Here is a 13,169-nt window from a genome sequence, read left to right as displayed (position 1 = left end):
GCGTGGGAGCAGCCGCACCTGGGGCACAGGGCACTTTAGAGGAAGACGTGCCAGGACCCCACCAGCACGATGAGGTGGGCAGGTCTCAGAGGCTGCAGGTAGAGCTGAGGAGGGCCGCAGGGGGCGCCTCCTGCCGTGTCAGAACCGGGTCTCTTTCGCCCCAAGTTCACGTTTGCCTTAGGGAGAGAGCTTGCGGCAGGGCCGGGCCTGGTGCTACGTGGGGTACAAGAGAAGGTGACCCCGGATCTGTGGGGGAGGGTCCATTCCCTGCTGGGCCGCCAGAGGCAAGTGTGGCCTGAACCCTACACGGCCTCTGTTGCGGCCTAAGGACATTGCATCCCGATCTACCCCGGAAGCGGGCCTGCTCGTGGGTCCCCTGACCCAGCGCCCCGCGCCTGCACCGCCTCCGGCCCCGCCCGCCTGTCCAGCCGCCTCGTTATTGGCTGAGCTGTCCGGGGAGCCCCCGGCGGGGTAATTAACGAAGGATTAATGAGAGCCCCAAAGTCAACAGAAAAATCAATGGGCCGCGGAGCCCGAGAGGCGGCTGCGCAGTCCCGCCGAGGGAGGGCGTCGGAGGCATCGGTCCGGCGCAGGGGCCTCACCCGGACAGACGATCGCGGTGCGGTGGTCAGCCGGCGGCGATGCCTGCCCAGGCCTCAGGTAAGGCTCCCCGGGGGCGCCGTTACGGCCGGGAGCGCCCTCTGACCCCTGGAGAAACATTTCCGAGAGCCCATCCTCAACACTCACACCTACTCCGCTCCCAAAGCCAGGGTCAGAGACCGGGGGCTGCAGGGACTGGGGCGGGAGGGCGAGATGACGGGAGGAAGGTCAACCCTTGGTGACCCGAACGGCGGCTCCCCTCTGCCCCCACCCCGGGTCCGCACCCCGTCTTCTTTCCGCGGGAGGGGGGCGCGCAGGGGTCAGCAGGGCACCCCCCGCCTTAGCCGGGTCCGAGCGCGCACAGCGGAAAGGGAGCGCCGAAGCCAGGAAGAAGCTAAAAGCCAGGACGGCTGGAAAAAGGGGTATGGGGCTTGGTTGCCGGGATGCCCACTCAGAGACACCCGTGTGGTGCCTGCCCCAGGCCTCGCAGTCCCTCGAGTGGCTCGGAAAGAAATCCCGTAGTTCCGCGACCAGTGTTTAGCAGCATCCGTCGGATCCGGCCAGGCGCCGCGCCCCGACGGCTCTGCAGCTTTCATCACTGGCGCTAATCGCGACCCACAAACCAGTTTGGTGTCCGGGCCCTCCCCTGAACTGGCGTCGCGCGGAGGGTCGAGCCAGAGGATGGCGGATTCCTCCTTGTCAGTCAGGGAGCCCTCACCCTCTTCCCGGGACCCCTGCTTGCCCATCCCCGCACCCTTCCCAGCGGAGGACCCTATCCTCCACTTTGAGCGCTCCCTCTAGCCGTCGATGGAGGGTTGGACCCTGGGGGTGGGGGCGGGGAAGATAGTCAAGGTGAGGACCCTGGAGGACAGGACCTTGTCCTCCAGCGTCCTCTCTAGGCCTGCAGTCCAATCAGAACCTGCCCCTGTAATTCACCAATAATCCCGACCCTTCCGGCCTCTCCAGGAGCTGAACAGGAAGGAAATGCATAAACAGCTAACACTGAGAGCATTCTCTATGCCAGGCATGTCTCTACATGCATTTACATGTGTTAAATCATTAAATTTTGACAAATCCCCATCAGGTAGGTATTATGCCTTGATTCCCTCATTTACTCATTCTAGAAATCTTTATTGAACATCTACTATGTAACGGGTACTATTCCATAGTCGTGTATCTGTTTACAGATGAGGAAACTGAAGCACCGAGAGTCTAAGTAGCTTGACCAAGATCACACAGGTAGTAAGTGCCAGAATTCGGCGCTAGGCTATCCTCCTGCCTTGGGGTAGCTTCTGGGAAGGCGAGATGGGGCAGTCAGGTTTGGGAGGAAAGGAGCAGGGAGGTGTCCCTGTAAGCTTCAGATGTGCTCAACCTGGGTGGGGGAGCCTGGGAAGCAAGACCAAGATCATCTGGAAAGTCGCCTCCACTGGGCCAGGATGGATGCAAAGGGTTTGATGGGAAGGGCTTCTGTCCATGGCTCTGGTGCTGAAATCTCCCCAGAAAATGCCAGAGTCAGTCAGCTAACATTGGTTCAGTGTCTTGCCTGTGCCATATGCGGGGGATGAGGTAAGCAGGAGCTGGTCGCTGCCCACCAGGCACACCCACAGCAGTGCACACCCGCTGTCGATAGATGTTTGGGCAAAGGGAGAAGTCTTCCCAGGAGAAGCGCTTAAGATGGGTGGTGAGAATGGGCAAGAGCCATTGGTGGAAGGTAGCGGGAGAGACAGAAGGAAGAGCAGGCTGCAGGAGTGACGGGGGGGCACGAGGCTACACGAGACACGGGGAGTCCTCTGGCCGGGCCTGGATGAATGTGGGGAGCAGGTGCCTAGAGTGTGACAAGGGGGCTGGACAAGGAGGGGACAGAACTGGAGCAAGAATGACGTGGAAGACTGGGAAGGGGGGAGTCATTGGTAGAATCTTTAAAAGAGTACCAAGTTTTATTATTCTATTTGCCCCAGAAGAGGACCTTAGGAGGTATAAATATTGGGCAGGTTGCACATTGGAGAATGGGGGTCTGAAGAGGCTGCATTTTAGAGCCAAGTGTGCTGAGGGTCTTCTGGTAGTTACATGGGGGTATAGTCTAAAGGTCAGAGTCCAAAGGGAGAGACACAGCAAAGCACATCTAATTAAAATAGAGCATGAACACTGATGTGTATAAAATTGATGACTAATAAGAACCTGCTGTATAAAAAAATACATAAAATAAAATTAAAAATTTTTTAAATAAATAAATAAAATAGAGCATGATATGGGACTTCCCTGGTGGTCCAGTGGCTAAGGCTCCGCACTCCGAATTCAGGGGACCCAGGTTCGATCCCTGGTCAGGGAACTAGATCTCACGTGCCTCAACTAAGAGTTTGTGTGCCGCAATTAAAAAAAAAAAAAAGATCCCCCATGCTGCAACTAAGGACCCGGCGCAGCCTAATTAATTAATTAAAAAAGAAGTAAACTTAAAAAAAATAACATGGGCTTCCCTGGTGGCGCAGTGGTTGAGAGTCCGCCTGCCGATGCAGAGGACACGGGTTCGTGCCCCGGTCTGGGAAGATCCCGCATGCCGCGGAGCGACTAGGCCCCTGAGCCATGGCCGCTGAGCCTGCGCGTCCGGAGTCTGTGCTCCACAACCGGAGAGGCCACAGCAGTGAGAGGCCCGCATACCAAAAATAAAAAAATAAAAATAAAATAACATAAAATAGAGCATGGTAGGTGATGCTTCAGCAACAAGCATGGGTGCAGTGTGGGTACCAAGAGGGGCACCTAGTCCAGCCTTGGCGAGGGGGTTCAGGGGAGGCTTCCTAGAGGAGGTGGGGCTCCATTGAGTCCTGAGGACACACCGCAGTCATCCAAGGGGCAAGTGGGTGGGCATGATGGGCAAAGGGTAGGGTGTGGGCAACGACAGGGAAGTGAGCAAAAGCAGGAGCATTCTGGGAACTAGGCAACAGGATGGCATGGTCCATGGGCAAGGGAGTGGGGGTCTGAAGACAGGGCTAGAGAGGAAAGTTAAGACCAGACCAGGAAGCAACAGCGGCTACCCTGCCTTGATCACCTTGTGCACCCCAAGCCCATACTAAACATACACTGCCTTGTTTCATTTTGAAAGGCCATGCAGGCCATGCTAGATAGTTTGGACTCTATAGTGAGGACAGTTGGTTGCCTCTGCAGGGGAAGTAGGGGAGAGGTACCGTGGGTAGGGAGATCAGTCCAGGAGAGAGAAGAGGGAGCCATGGACCAGGGTAGTGCTTGTGGTAAAGAAAAATCTCAGAGCAGTCCTTGAGCTGGAATGCACAGGGGTGAGGGGAGAGGCAAGGCAGACACTTGGTTCCCTGCTGGGAGACATGGGGATGGAGACTCCGCTTGCTGAGACAGTGAATTAGAAAGCAGGCCTCCTGCAGCCTGGACAGTGGGGACCGTGAGCACCTAGGACCCTGAGCCCAGAGCACCAGGGATGCCAGGGCAGCAGCAGGACCAAGGGAGAGCACCTGGGACAGCAGGGGGTGGTGAAGGAACCTTCCCACCAGAACAGCACCCAGACCAGTGGGGCATCCCTGCACTCCAGTGCAGCGTTATGAGTACTCAAAGGGCCCATGGGGGAAGTGTGCTGGACTCCAGGAAGGGGTCCTGAGCTGCAGGTATGGGGTGACCCAAGATCTGGGTCCAAGTGAAGGGTAACAAAGGGGTCGGCCTGAGTGAAAGCCTGGGGCAAGTGAGAAGGTAGCAGGAGACACTCAGGGAAAGAGAAGGGTCAGAATGGTATTCCCCATGTTGAGCTGTACATTCATGAGACTTCAAGGAGTGGAGGGAGGGTACAGATGGAAGTCAGTTCTATCAGAGTCAAGGGTATGGGACTTCCCCTGGCAGTCCAGCGGTTAGGACTCTGCGCTTTCACTGACGAGGGTATGGGTTCAATCCCTGGTCAGGGAACTAAGATCCCACAAGCTGTGTGTCACAGCCAAAAAAAAAGTCAAGGGCATGGCATTCATGCTCATCCCAATGTGTCCCATGCTCATGGCAGATATTATCAACCAATCTCAGAACTTTTTCCTTAAACCTTTAATGTGCTTTAAAATTAACTTTAATTACATAAGTAATGCTTGTTTCTTTATTTTTTGGCTGCGTTGGGTCTTCATTGCTGCACGCGGGCTTTCTCTAGTTGCAGAGAGCAGGAACTACTCTTTGTTGCGGTGCGTGGGCTTCTCATTGCGGTGGCTTCTCTTGTTGCGGAGCGCAGGCTCTAGGCACTCGGGCTTCAGTAGTTGTGGCTCACGGGCTCTAGAGCACAGGCTTCAGTAGTTGTGGCATGTGGGCTCAGTAGTTGTGGCTCGCAGGCTCTAGAGCGCAGGCTCAGTAGTTGTGGCGCACGGGCTTAGTTGCTCTGTGGCATGTGGGATCTTCCTGGACCAGGGCTCGAACCCGTGTCCCCTGCATTGGCAGGCGGATTCTTAACTACTGCACCACCAAGGAAGTCCCAGGAATGTTTTTTTTTTTTTTTAAACTAAAACATTCAACCTCTCCCAATGCTCGTGCCCTCCTCCTTTCCCCAGAAGAAACTCCTGTTGTGAACTCGATGGGTGTCTTCTAGATCTTTTAAAAGTAATTTTAGGGACTTCCCTGGCAGTCCAGTGCTTAAGACTTTGCCTTCCAATGCAGGGGGTGTGGGTTCAATCCCTGGTCAGGGAGCTAAGATCCCACATGCCCCACAGTCAAAGATCAAAAAACATAAAACAGAAGCAATATTGTAACAAGTTCAATAAAAAGACTTTTTTAAGAAGTAATTTTATATACACCCATATGTACCCAAAATAGAGTATTATCTCAGATCACAGCATTCTTTCCCACCAAGCCCACACTCAGCCTCAGGATCCTTCTCAACCCAACACTCTAAGCAACCACTGCCCAACTAATCAGAGTCAGAACAAGAGAGGACACCTACTTGCTCTCCCTGACTTGAGGAGTGAATTTCTTTCCAGAAGACAGAGGGTACGAACTGCCTTTTGGTGGTGAAAAGTCACAGCCTTGGAAACTGCCCAGTGTCCAAGCACTGTGCAGATACCCCTGGCTGTCTTGACAGACATCATTATTCCACCTTAAGATCAAGCACTGATGCAGGAGGATAGGGGTGGGGGGAAGGTGGTCCTCAAGCCAGTCAAAATAAACCCTATGTTTATGTGGAGCACAAAGGGCTTCCATATCCCCTGGTCTGTTTGAATCTTCTCGGGTCCAGTAAGGCAGATGGGGCAGCTGCTATTATTTCCAATATCCTGACCAGAGAGGTTGCTTAGCTTGCCCTAGGTCCCAGAGCGGTTAGAGGCAGAAGCGGAATTGAGCCCAGGACGGCTTGGCAGCCAACCAGAACCCTGTCTCCCTCCCCAGCCCCTACTGAGGCTCCACCCATGGCCTCTCCAGAAGCACAGGAGACTGGAGAGACCCCGGCCAAGGAGAACCAAGTGGCCACGGGGGCCAAGCAGACAAGGGCCCCCGCCTCGCCCCTCAGGAGGTCCTGGATGGTGCGGCACTTCTCACTGCTGCTGCGCCAGGACCGGCAGGCCCAGAAGGCCGGGCAGCTCTTCTCGGGGCTCCTGGCCCTCAACATGGTGTTCCTGGGCGGAGCCTTTATCTGCAGCATGATCTTCAACAACGTGGCCATCACGCTGGGGGATGTGTGGATTCTGCTGGCCGCGCTGAAGGCCCTGGCCCTCCTTTGGCTTCTCTACTACACCACCAGGACCACCCGCCGGCCGCAAGCCGTGCTCCACCAGGACCCGCACGCAGGACCCGCTTGGGTGCGTGGTGAGTGTCGGGGCGCCTGGGTGGATGCAGAGGGCTGGGGAGGGAGGGCTCTTTCCAGGGGAGGTGCCAACGGCCCCCTGGCCCGGCCAGGCTCCCTGGTGCTCTTTGGCAGCTGCACCATCTGCCTCAACGTCTTCCGCGTGGGCTACGACATGAGCCACATCCACTGTAAGTCACAGCTGGAGCTCATCTTCCCGGCCATCGAGATCATCTTCATCGGCATCCAGGTGACCCGCCTCTCGCACCCCCTCGCCGCATGCATACACACCCCAGCCTATGCCTAGAAACAGCCACATCAGCAAATACCTACACAGCCCAGAGTGTATACACACATACCACAGCGCCCCTCCACATGCTGGCCTCTTTGTGCCCACACCTATGCTACCTACACATGTCAGCATCAGCACACACACTGTGTCACTGAAACGCAGGCACCTATAGTTACATTTGCCTGTACGTACCTGTGTGTACCTAAATCTACACCCCCTGGACATACTGTGCTACTCTCCTTTTTTTTTTTTTTTTAAATACAATTTATTTATTTATATTTTTGGTCGAGCGGCATGTGGGATCTTAGCTCCCCGACCAAGGGGCCCCCTGTATTGGAAGCATGGAGTCTTAATCACTGGACCACCAGGGAAGCCCTACAGAGCTACTTTTTTTTTTTTTAAAGAAGGGTTTTAAATTTACTTATTTATTTATTTTTGGCTGCGTTGGGTCTTTGTTACTGCGCACAGGCTTTCTCTAGTTGCGGCAAACGGGGGTTACTCTTTGTTGCGGTGTGCGGGCTTCTCATTGTGGTGGCTTCTCTTGTTGCGAAGCACAAGCTCTAGGGGCGCGGGCTTCAGGAGCTGTGGCACATGGGCTCAGTAGTTGTGGCTCGCAGGCTCTAGAGCACAGACTCAGTAGTTGTGGTGCACGGGCTTAGTTGCTCTGCAGCATGTGGGATCTTCCTGGACCAGGGCTCAAACCCGTGTCCCCTGCATTGGCAGGTGGATTCTTTTTTTTCTCTTGTTTTTTTGGTTTTTTTTTTTTTTTTTTGCGGTACACAGGCCTCTCACTGTTGTGGCCTCTCCCGTTGCGGAGCACAGGCTCCGGACGCGCAGGCTCAGCGGCCATGGCTCACGGGCTTAGCTGCTCCGCGGCATATGGGATCTTCCCGGACCGGGGCACGAACCCATGTCCCCTGCATCGGCAGGCGGACTCTCAACCACTGCGCCACCAGGGAAGCCCCAGGTGGATTCTTAATGCCACCAGGGAAGTCCCCAGAGCTACTCTTAATGAATCTCCAACTCCCTCCTGAGTTCCTGATCTGCAGGCATTGTGCTATGTGTTTTGTTTGCATCATCCTTTTTATTGCCCCAATAAGTAGGCATTCCCCTGATAGACATTTTAGTCCTATTTTAGAGCCAAGGAGACTAAGGCTCAGAGATGTTTTTCCACTGGCCCAGGACCACACAGCAAGGAAACACTGGAGCCACGAATCCAACCCAGGCTTCCTCACTGTCCCTTCCATTGTAAATACACACACGCAACTGGAACACACGCCCCACAGTCCCACCACCAACCTTCGCCCCACCCCTAGCCCCTGGGCTCAAGACCCTTTCTCTTTCAGACCTGGGTGCTCTGGAAACACTCTAAGGACTGCGTTCAGATCCAGACCAACTTCACTAGGTAAGATTCGGACACCTTCTCTCCTTTCAACAACTCCTGGGATACCCCTGTCCCCCACTCATGCTGGGCCTCCAACAGCTTCCCTGGACAGGGTGGCCCTGGGGCTATCGGTTAGTCTGGGAATGGGTCCCACGTAGCCCCTAGGGCTGCCCCTCCTGAAGTTCTAATGGCAGATGGCATCTGGCTTTGGGAGAGAGTGGTCACCCCAAAGGCAGTGTTGGTGAACATGGGGCACCCGGGAAGCTGGCTAGGCTGTGTGGCAGAGTGTAGCACCACCTCCTCCAGGTGTGGCCTGATGCTGACGCTGGCCACGAATCTGCTGCTGTGGCTTCTGGCCGTCACCAACGACTCCATGCACCATGAGATCGAGACTGAGCTCAGCGCCCTCATGGAAAAGTTCTCAGGTACAGAGGAGACCGTGACTGCCCCCCCGATCCCTGAATGTACAAACACACACACACACACACACACACATACACATGCGTGCACGCTACACTCCCTCAAACAGGTGAGGCTCATTGACTCTGCAGAGTTGGGAGCAAGCTCTAGAGACCAGATCACGACTAAACGGAAACTGACATTTGCCAATGGTACCCATCCTGCCCCCATTCTGGGCCTGCCCCATCAGGTGCTGGCACTCTGCAAGCCCGCTCCAGGCATCCATCTAGCTATCAGTAAGCTAACCACTAATCCTGGCTGAGCTCTTCACTGATAAGTCCAAGTATGCACTCTACCCCTGGTATTTGCATTTTACTTGCAAGAAGCTAAAAAGCCTTCAAGACCGAAAGGAATGTCTTCCTAACACAGTTATAGGTACCTGGACATATAAGGAAGAACAGAAGATTTCTGGGCAGAAAGAACTCCCTGGATTGTTCCACGTACCCAGTGCCCTACCTGTCAGTCTGCCCTTAGAGGCCATGTCCCGTAAACCTACATGGGAACATTTCTGTCTGTGGGATTCAGCCATACCTGTATGTATACACCTCCCCCCGCCCCAGGTGGCATCACCATCCTGACCTGTGTACAGCCAAGCTTTCCCAGCAGACTCATGCATTCACACATCCATTGCATAAATCTCAGCATGCCTGTATACCGTGGGCATTCTTTATGCTCCAGATCCATTTTTCAGAAGACCTGTGCAAAGAGAATTTTCGGCAAGTGACATCATGGATTGTTTATTATTAAACAATTCAGGCATACAGATGAGTAGAAGAAGAGGACATACCCGTCACCTAGATGTAATAATTATTAACATTTTGCCATATTCATTCCAATATTTTTGCTGAATTACTTCCGTTGCAGAAATACTGGCATTTCATCCCAGAATATTTCAGTATGCATGTCTTTAAAATAATATAGTTCCCTACATTAGCACAATGCCATTGTAATTTCTAACAAAATGCCTTAACATCTTCCCCAACCTCTGTATCAACCTATATTCGACTTGCTCCAATCAGCCCATGAAATGTCTTTTAAAGATGGTTTGTTCAAACATGCAGTACATTTGGTGGCTCAGTTAAGTCTCTTTTCCCCTAATGACATTGAGATTTGTCAGGTTGCTTCCTCATGGTGGCATTTGACTTGTTCCCAAATCCCCTGCTTTTCCTAGAAACAGGAAGTATGGACCAAAGTGTTGATTAGATTTGGGTTGAGCATTTTGGACACCAACATTCCACAGGGGATACTGTGTGCTTTGCAGGGCACCTCATCACAAGGCAAGATGTCTGCCCCACGGTGGATGCTGCTGATGGTCCAGGTGTATCAGCCAGATCCTCCCAGTATAAGGTTACAGGCTTCCCCTTGTGCTCAGCAAGTAATCTGTAGAGGTGACATTTGGCACCAAAGACATCATGTGTCAAATGCTTTACCTAAGCTTGGCACCTGAGGTCTAGAATCCCTTTGTCAAGGAATGACCATCCTGGGAACTTCCCTGGTGGTCCAGTGGTTAAGACTCCACGCTTCCACTGCAGGGGGCACGGATTCGATCCCAGGTCGGGGAACTAAGTTCCCACAAAAAAAAAAAAAAAAAAAAAAAGAATGACCGTCTTGTGATTTCTGACTTCTCTCTGTTGGCCTCAGTTTCCACATCTGTAAAATGGGTGGCTGGGTCCCTTCCGCCTCTGCCATAATCCAGGAGGTGAACAGATTGATTTGTGCATCTGGTTTCCTCAGAGCAAGGCCCACCTGAACGTCTGTCCCCTCCTGCCCTGCCCCATCCCAGGCAACAACACCAGCACCTGTCTGTGCCTCAACGTCACCACGTGTGAGGTCTTCCAGAAGGGCTACCTGATGCTTTACCCCTTCAGCACCGAGTACTCCCTCATCTGCTGTGGCATGCTCTTCGTCATGTGGAAGAACGTGGGCCGCCGCCTGGCACCCCACACAGGCTCCCACCCCAGCACCCCGCCCTTCCACCTGCACGGGGCCATCTTAGGGCCGCTGCTGGGCCTGCTGGTCCTGGTGGCAGGCACGTGCGTCTTCGTGCTCTTCCAGATCCAAGCAAGTGGCCCTGCCATCGCACGCCAGTACTTCACCATCTACTACGCCTTCTATGCAGCCGCACTGCCCATTATGAGCCTGGCATGCCTGGCGGGCATGGCCATCCATGGGCTGGAGGAGCGAGAGCTAGACACACTCAAGAACCCTACCCGCAGCCTGGACGTGGTGCTGCTGATGGGCGCGGCGCTGGGCCAGATGGGCATCTCCTACTTCTCCATCGTGGCCATCGTGGCCACTCGCCCCCACGAGCTACTCAACCGCCTCATCCTGGCCTATTCGCTGCTTCTCATCCTGCAGCACATAGCCCAGAACCTCTTCATCATCGAGGGCCTGCACCGGCGCCCACTCTGGGGTGCAGCTCCTGAGAGCCTGGCGGGGAAGTGGGAGGCTGAGCCTCCCCGCAGGGGCTCCCTGCTGGAGCTGGGCCAGGACCTGCGGCAGGCCTCGCGGGCCTACATCCACTCCTACAGCCACCTCAACTGGAAGCGGCGGGCCCTCAAGGAGATCTCACTCTTCCTCATCCTCTGCAATATCACAGTGAGTGGCAGGGCCGGGAGGCATGGGAGTGGAGCTGGCAAGGAGGCCCCAGAAAGCCTCACTCAAAAAGGAATGCATCAAGGTGCATTCATTGTGCATTGACTGTCCCGAGGGCGACTGGCTTGTCCCTTTGATTGTCAAGGACACGGGCCCCTTTCCAACTAGCTTGATGCTGCTTGAGAGTAGGGAGTGTCCCCCAGCTCCCTGCAAGGTGCCTGGCATGAATGAACGTGCCAAGCATGTAGCTAAGTGCTATTTACAAACATACATATAGGATTTCTACCCTCGGGGTGCTTACTGCTTAGCTGAGGAGACACAGGGGGACCAGTTAGAGAATTACCAAATAATTAACGGTCCACTGACTTGAGTCAAAGGAAGAGGTCAGAAGGTGCCTGTTTTTCTAAAGAATCTCTAGGGGAAGGTATTGACAATGACTGCTCAGTGCCCGGCAGCTGCTAAGTTCCAAGTCCACCTTTCCGTGCATCTCTCTGAATCATCACACTAACTCCATGCAACAGGCACTATTACTGTCCCTATTTAACAGACGAGCAAACTGAGGCTTAGGCTGTTTGACCTGCCGTGTTCCCACAAGCTTGCAAGTGGCAGTCCCGGGACAACTCCAGGTTGTTTTAGCCCATGCTGGTAATAACTGTGCTGGAAACACCTCAGAGGCTGAAACCTCTGGTCCAGACAGAGCATAAGTAATAAATTGGCCCTAAAGTGTGGTCGGAGCTCAGAGAAGGAAGTGTGGGCCCAAGTGGCCAAGGAACTCTTTGTGAAAGTTTGATCTGGGCCTTGAGAAACGGGCAGAATTTGGACTGGAGGCAGGGTCAGGGTGGAGCGGGCAGAGAGTCATGACAGCGGAAGAATGAACCCAGAGCAGAAAAAGGTGATGGAAATGAGGGCCCGGGGAGCCCAGGTGGAGCAAGTTGTACCATGGTGGTGGCAGCCTGGGGTCTCAGGATCCAGCTGGAGTTTAGGCTGGCCCCAGGCAGGCCAAGGAGGGGGCTGAGGCCATCTGTGGGATGGGGTAAGGGGGATATAGGGGGAGAGGGGCTGGTTCTGAAAGCCTAAGGGTGAGGGGATGCTAGGGTGGGGGGTATGCTGGAGGAGCTGCAGGTTCTGGGGCCTCCCCTGAGCTGAGGGCCTTGGGGAATGGGAGAGCCCCTCCCCCACTCAACAACCTCCTCTCCTCCCCAGCTGTGGATGATGCCCGCTTTTGGCATACACCCGGAGTTTGAGAACGGGCTGGAAAAGGATTTCTATGGCTACCGGACATGGTTCACCATCGTCAACTTCGGCCTGCCTCTGGGGGTCTTCTACCGCATGCACTCTGTCGGGGTGCTGGTGGAGGTCTACTTGGGGGCCTAAGTGTGCCCAAGAAACCCACCACCTGCACACCCCCGAAGTGCCAAGGCTGGGGAGAATGTAACCCAGATGCCCCATTCCGGGGGGACCTAGACCAGCCTGGATTCCCCGAAGCCTCCTCTTCCCCAGATCCTCACTGGGGTGGGGATGGGGGTCACTGCAGCCCAAGGCCGAGGGCAGGGCCTGGACACTGAGCCGTTAAGGTCCACACCCAGCACTGAGCACATACCTGCCCCCTGCCCACCACCACAAGCAGCGCAGCCCCAGGAAGCCCACACAGCTACTCTCGGGGACGGTCAGCCCTAAATGATCCCGGGGAGTTTGAGGAGGGGCACCCCTACCCAGCCAGGCCTTGGGGGTCTGCCTCCTGCATGGTCCAAGCTCAGCCCAGGACATCTGGAAGCTCGCAGCTCGGCAGGCAGCCCTGCCCTTCTCTCCCCACACACCCTGTCTCCTAATGAGCTGGTTAATTAGCTGCCAGGCAGGGGTCAACAGCTCTCTCCTGCTGACATAAACCCTGTTTGTTTGATCGATTACATTCGGGCTTCGTGGCATTTTGTTCCCGGGGACAGAGAGGGCACTCTGTGTATATGGTGGGAAGGGACAGTCCTGGGTGGGGCTGTGGGGCTGGGACAATCCTACTTCTGGGCCACGAGGGGTCTCTTTGTGAGGGGGACCCTTTGTCTGGTCCTCCCCTTGTCTGATCC

At 54.8% G+C, this 13,169-nt stretch overlaps 1 protein-coding gene across 1 annotated transcript; it reads left to right on the top strand.

The window, feature by feature from the left end:
• Nucleotides 1-1,905: 1,905 nt before the first annotated feature.
• Nucleotides 1,906-12,465, top strand: OTOP3 (otopetrin 3). Its single transcript, XM_060082713.1, has 7 exons — nt 1,906-1,918; nt 5,887-6,384; nt 6,475-6,611; nt 8,000-8,058; nt 8,344-8,462; nt 10,280-11,094; nt 12,295-12,465. Exons 1-7 carry the CDS (start codon nt 1,906-1,908, stop codon nt 12,463-12,465), a joined length of 1,812 nt encoding a protein of 603 aa, XP_059938696.1.
• Nucleotides 12,466-13,169: the final 704 nt, after the last annotated feature.

This window comes from Mesoplodon densirostris, chromosome 18 (genome assembly GCF_025265405.1).
Source record: "Mesoplodon densirostris isolate mMesDen1 chromosome 18, mMesDen1 primary haplotype, whole genome shotgun sequence".
Lineage (NCBI taxonomy): Eukaryota > Metazoa > Chordata > Mammalia > Artiodactyla > Ziphiidae > Mesoplodon > Mesoplodon densirostris.
The sequence above is the reverse complement of the archived record's forward strand: the minus strand, read 5'-3'. Positions and strand labels throughout refer to the sequence as shown.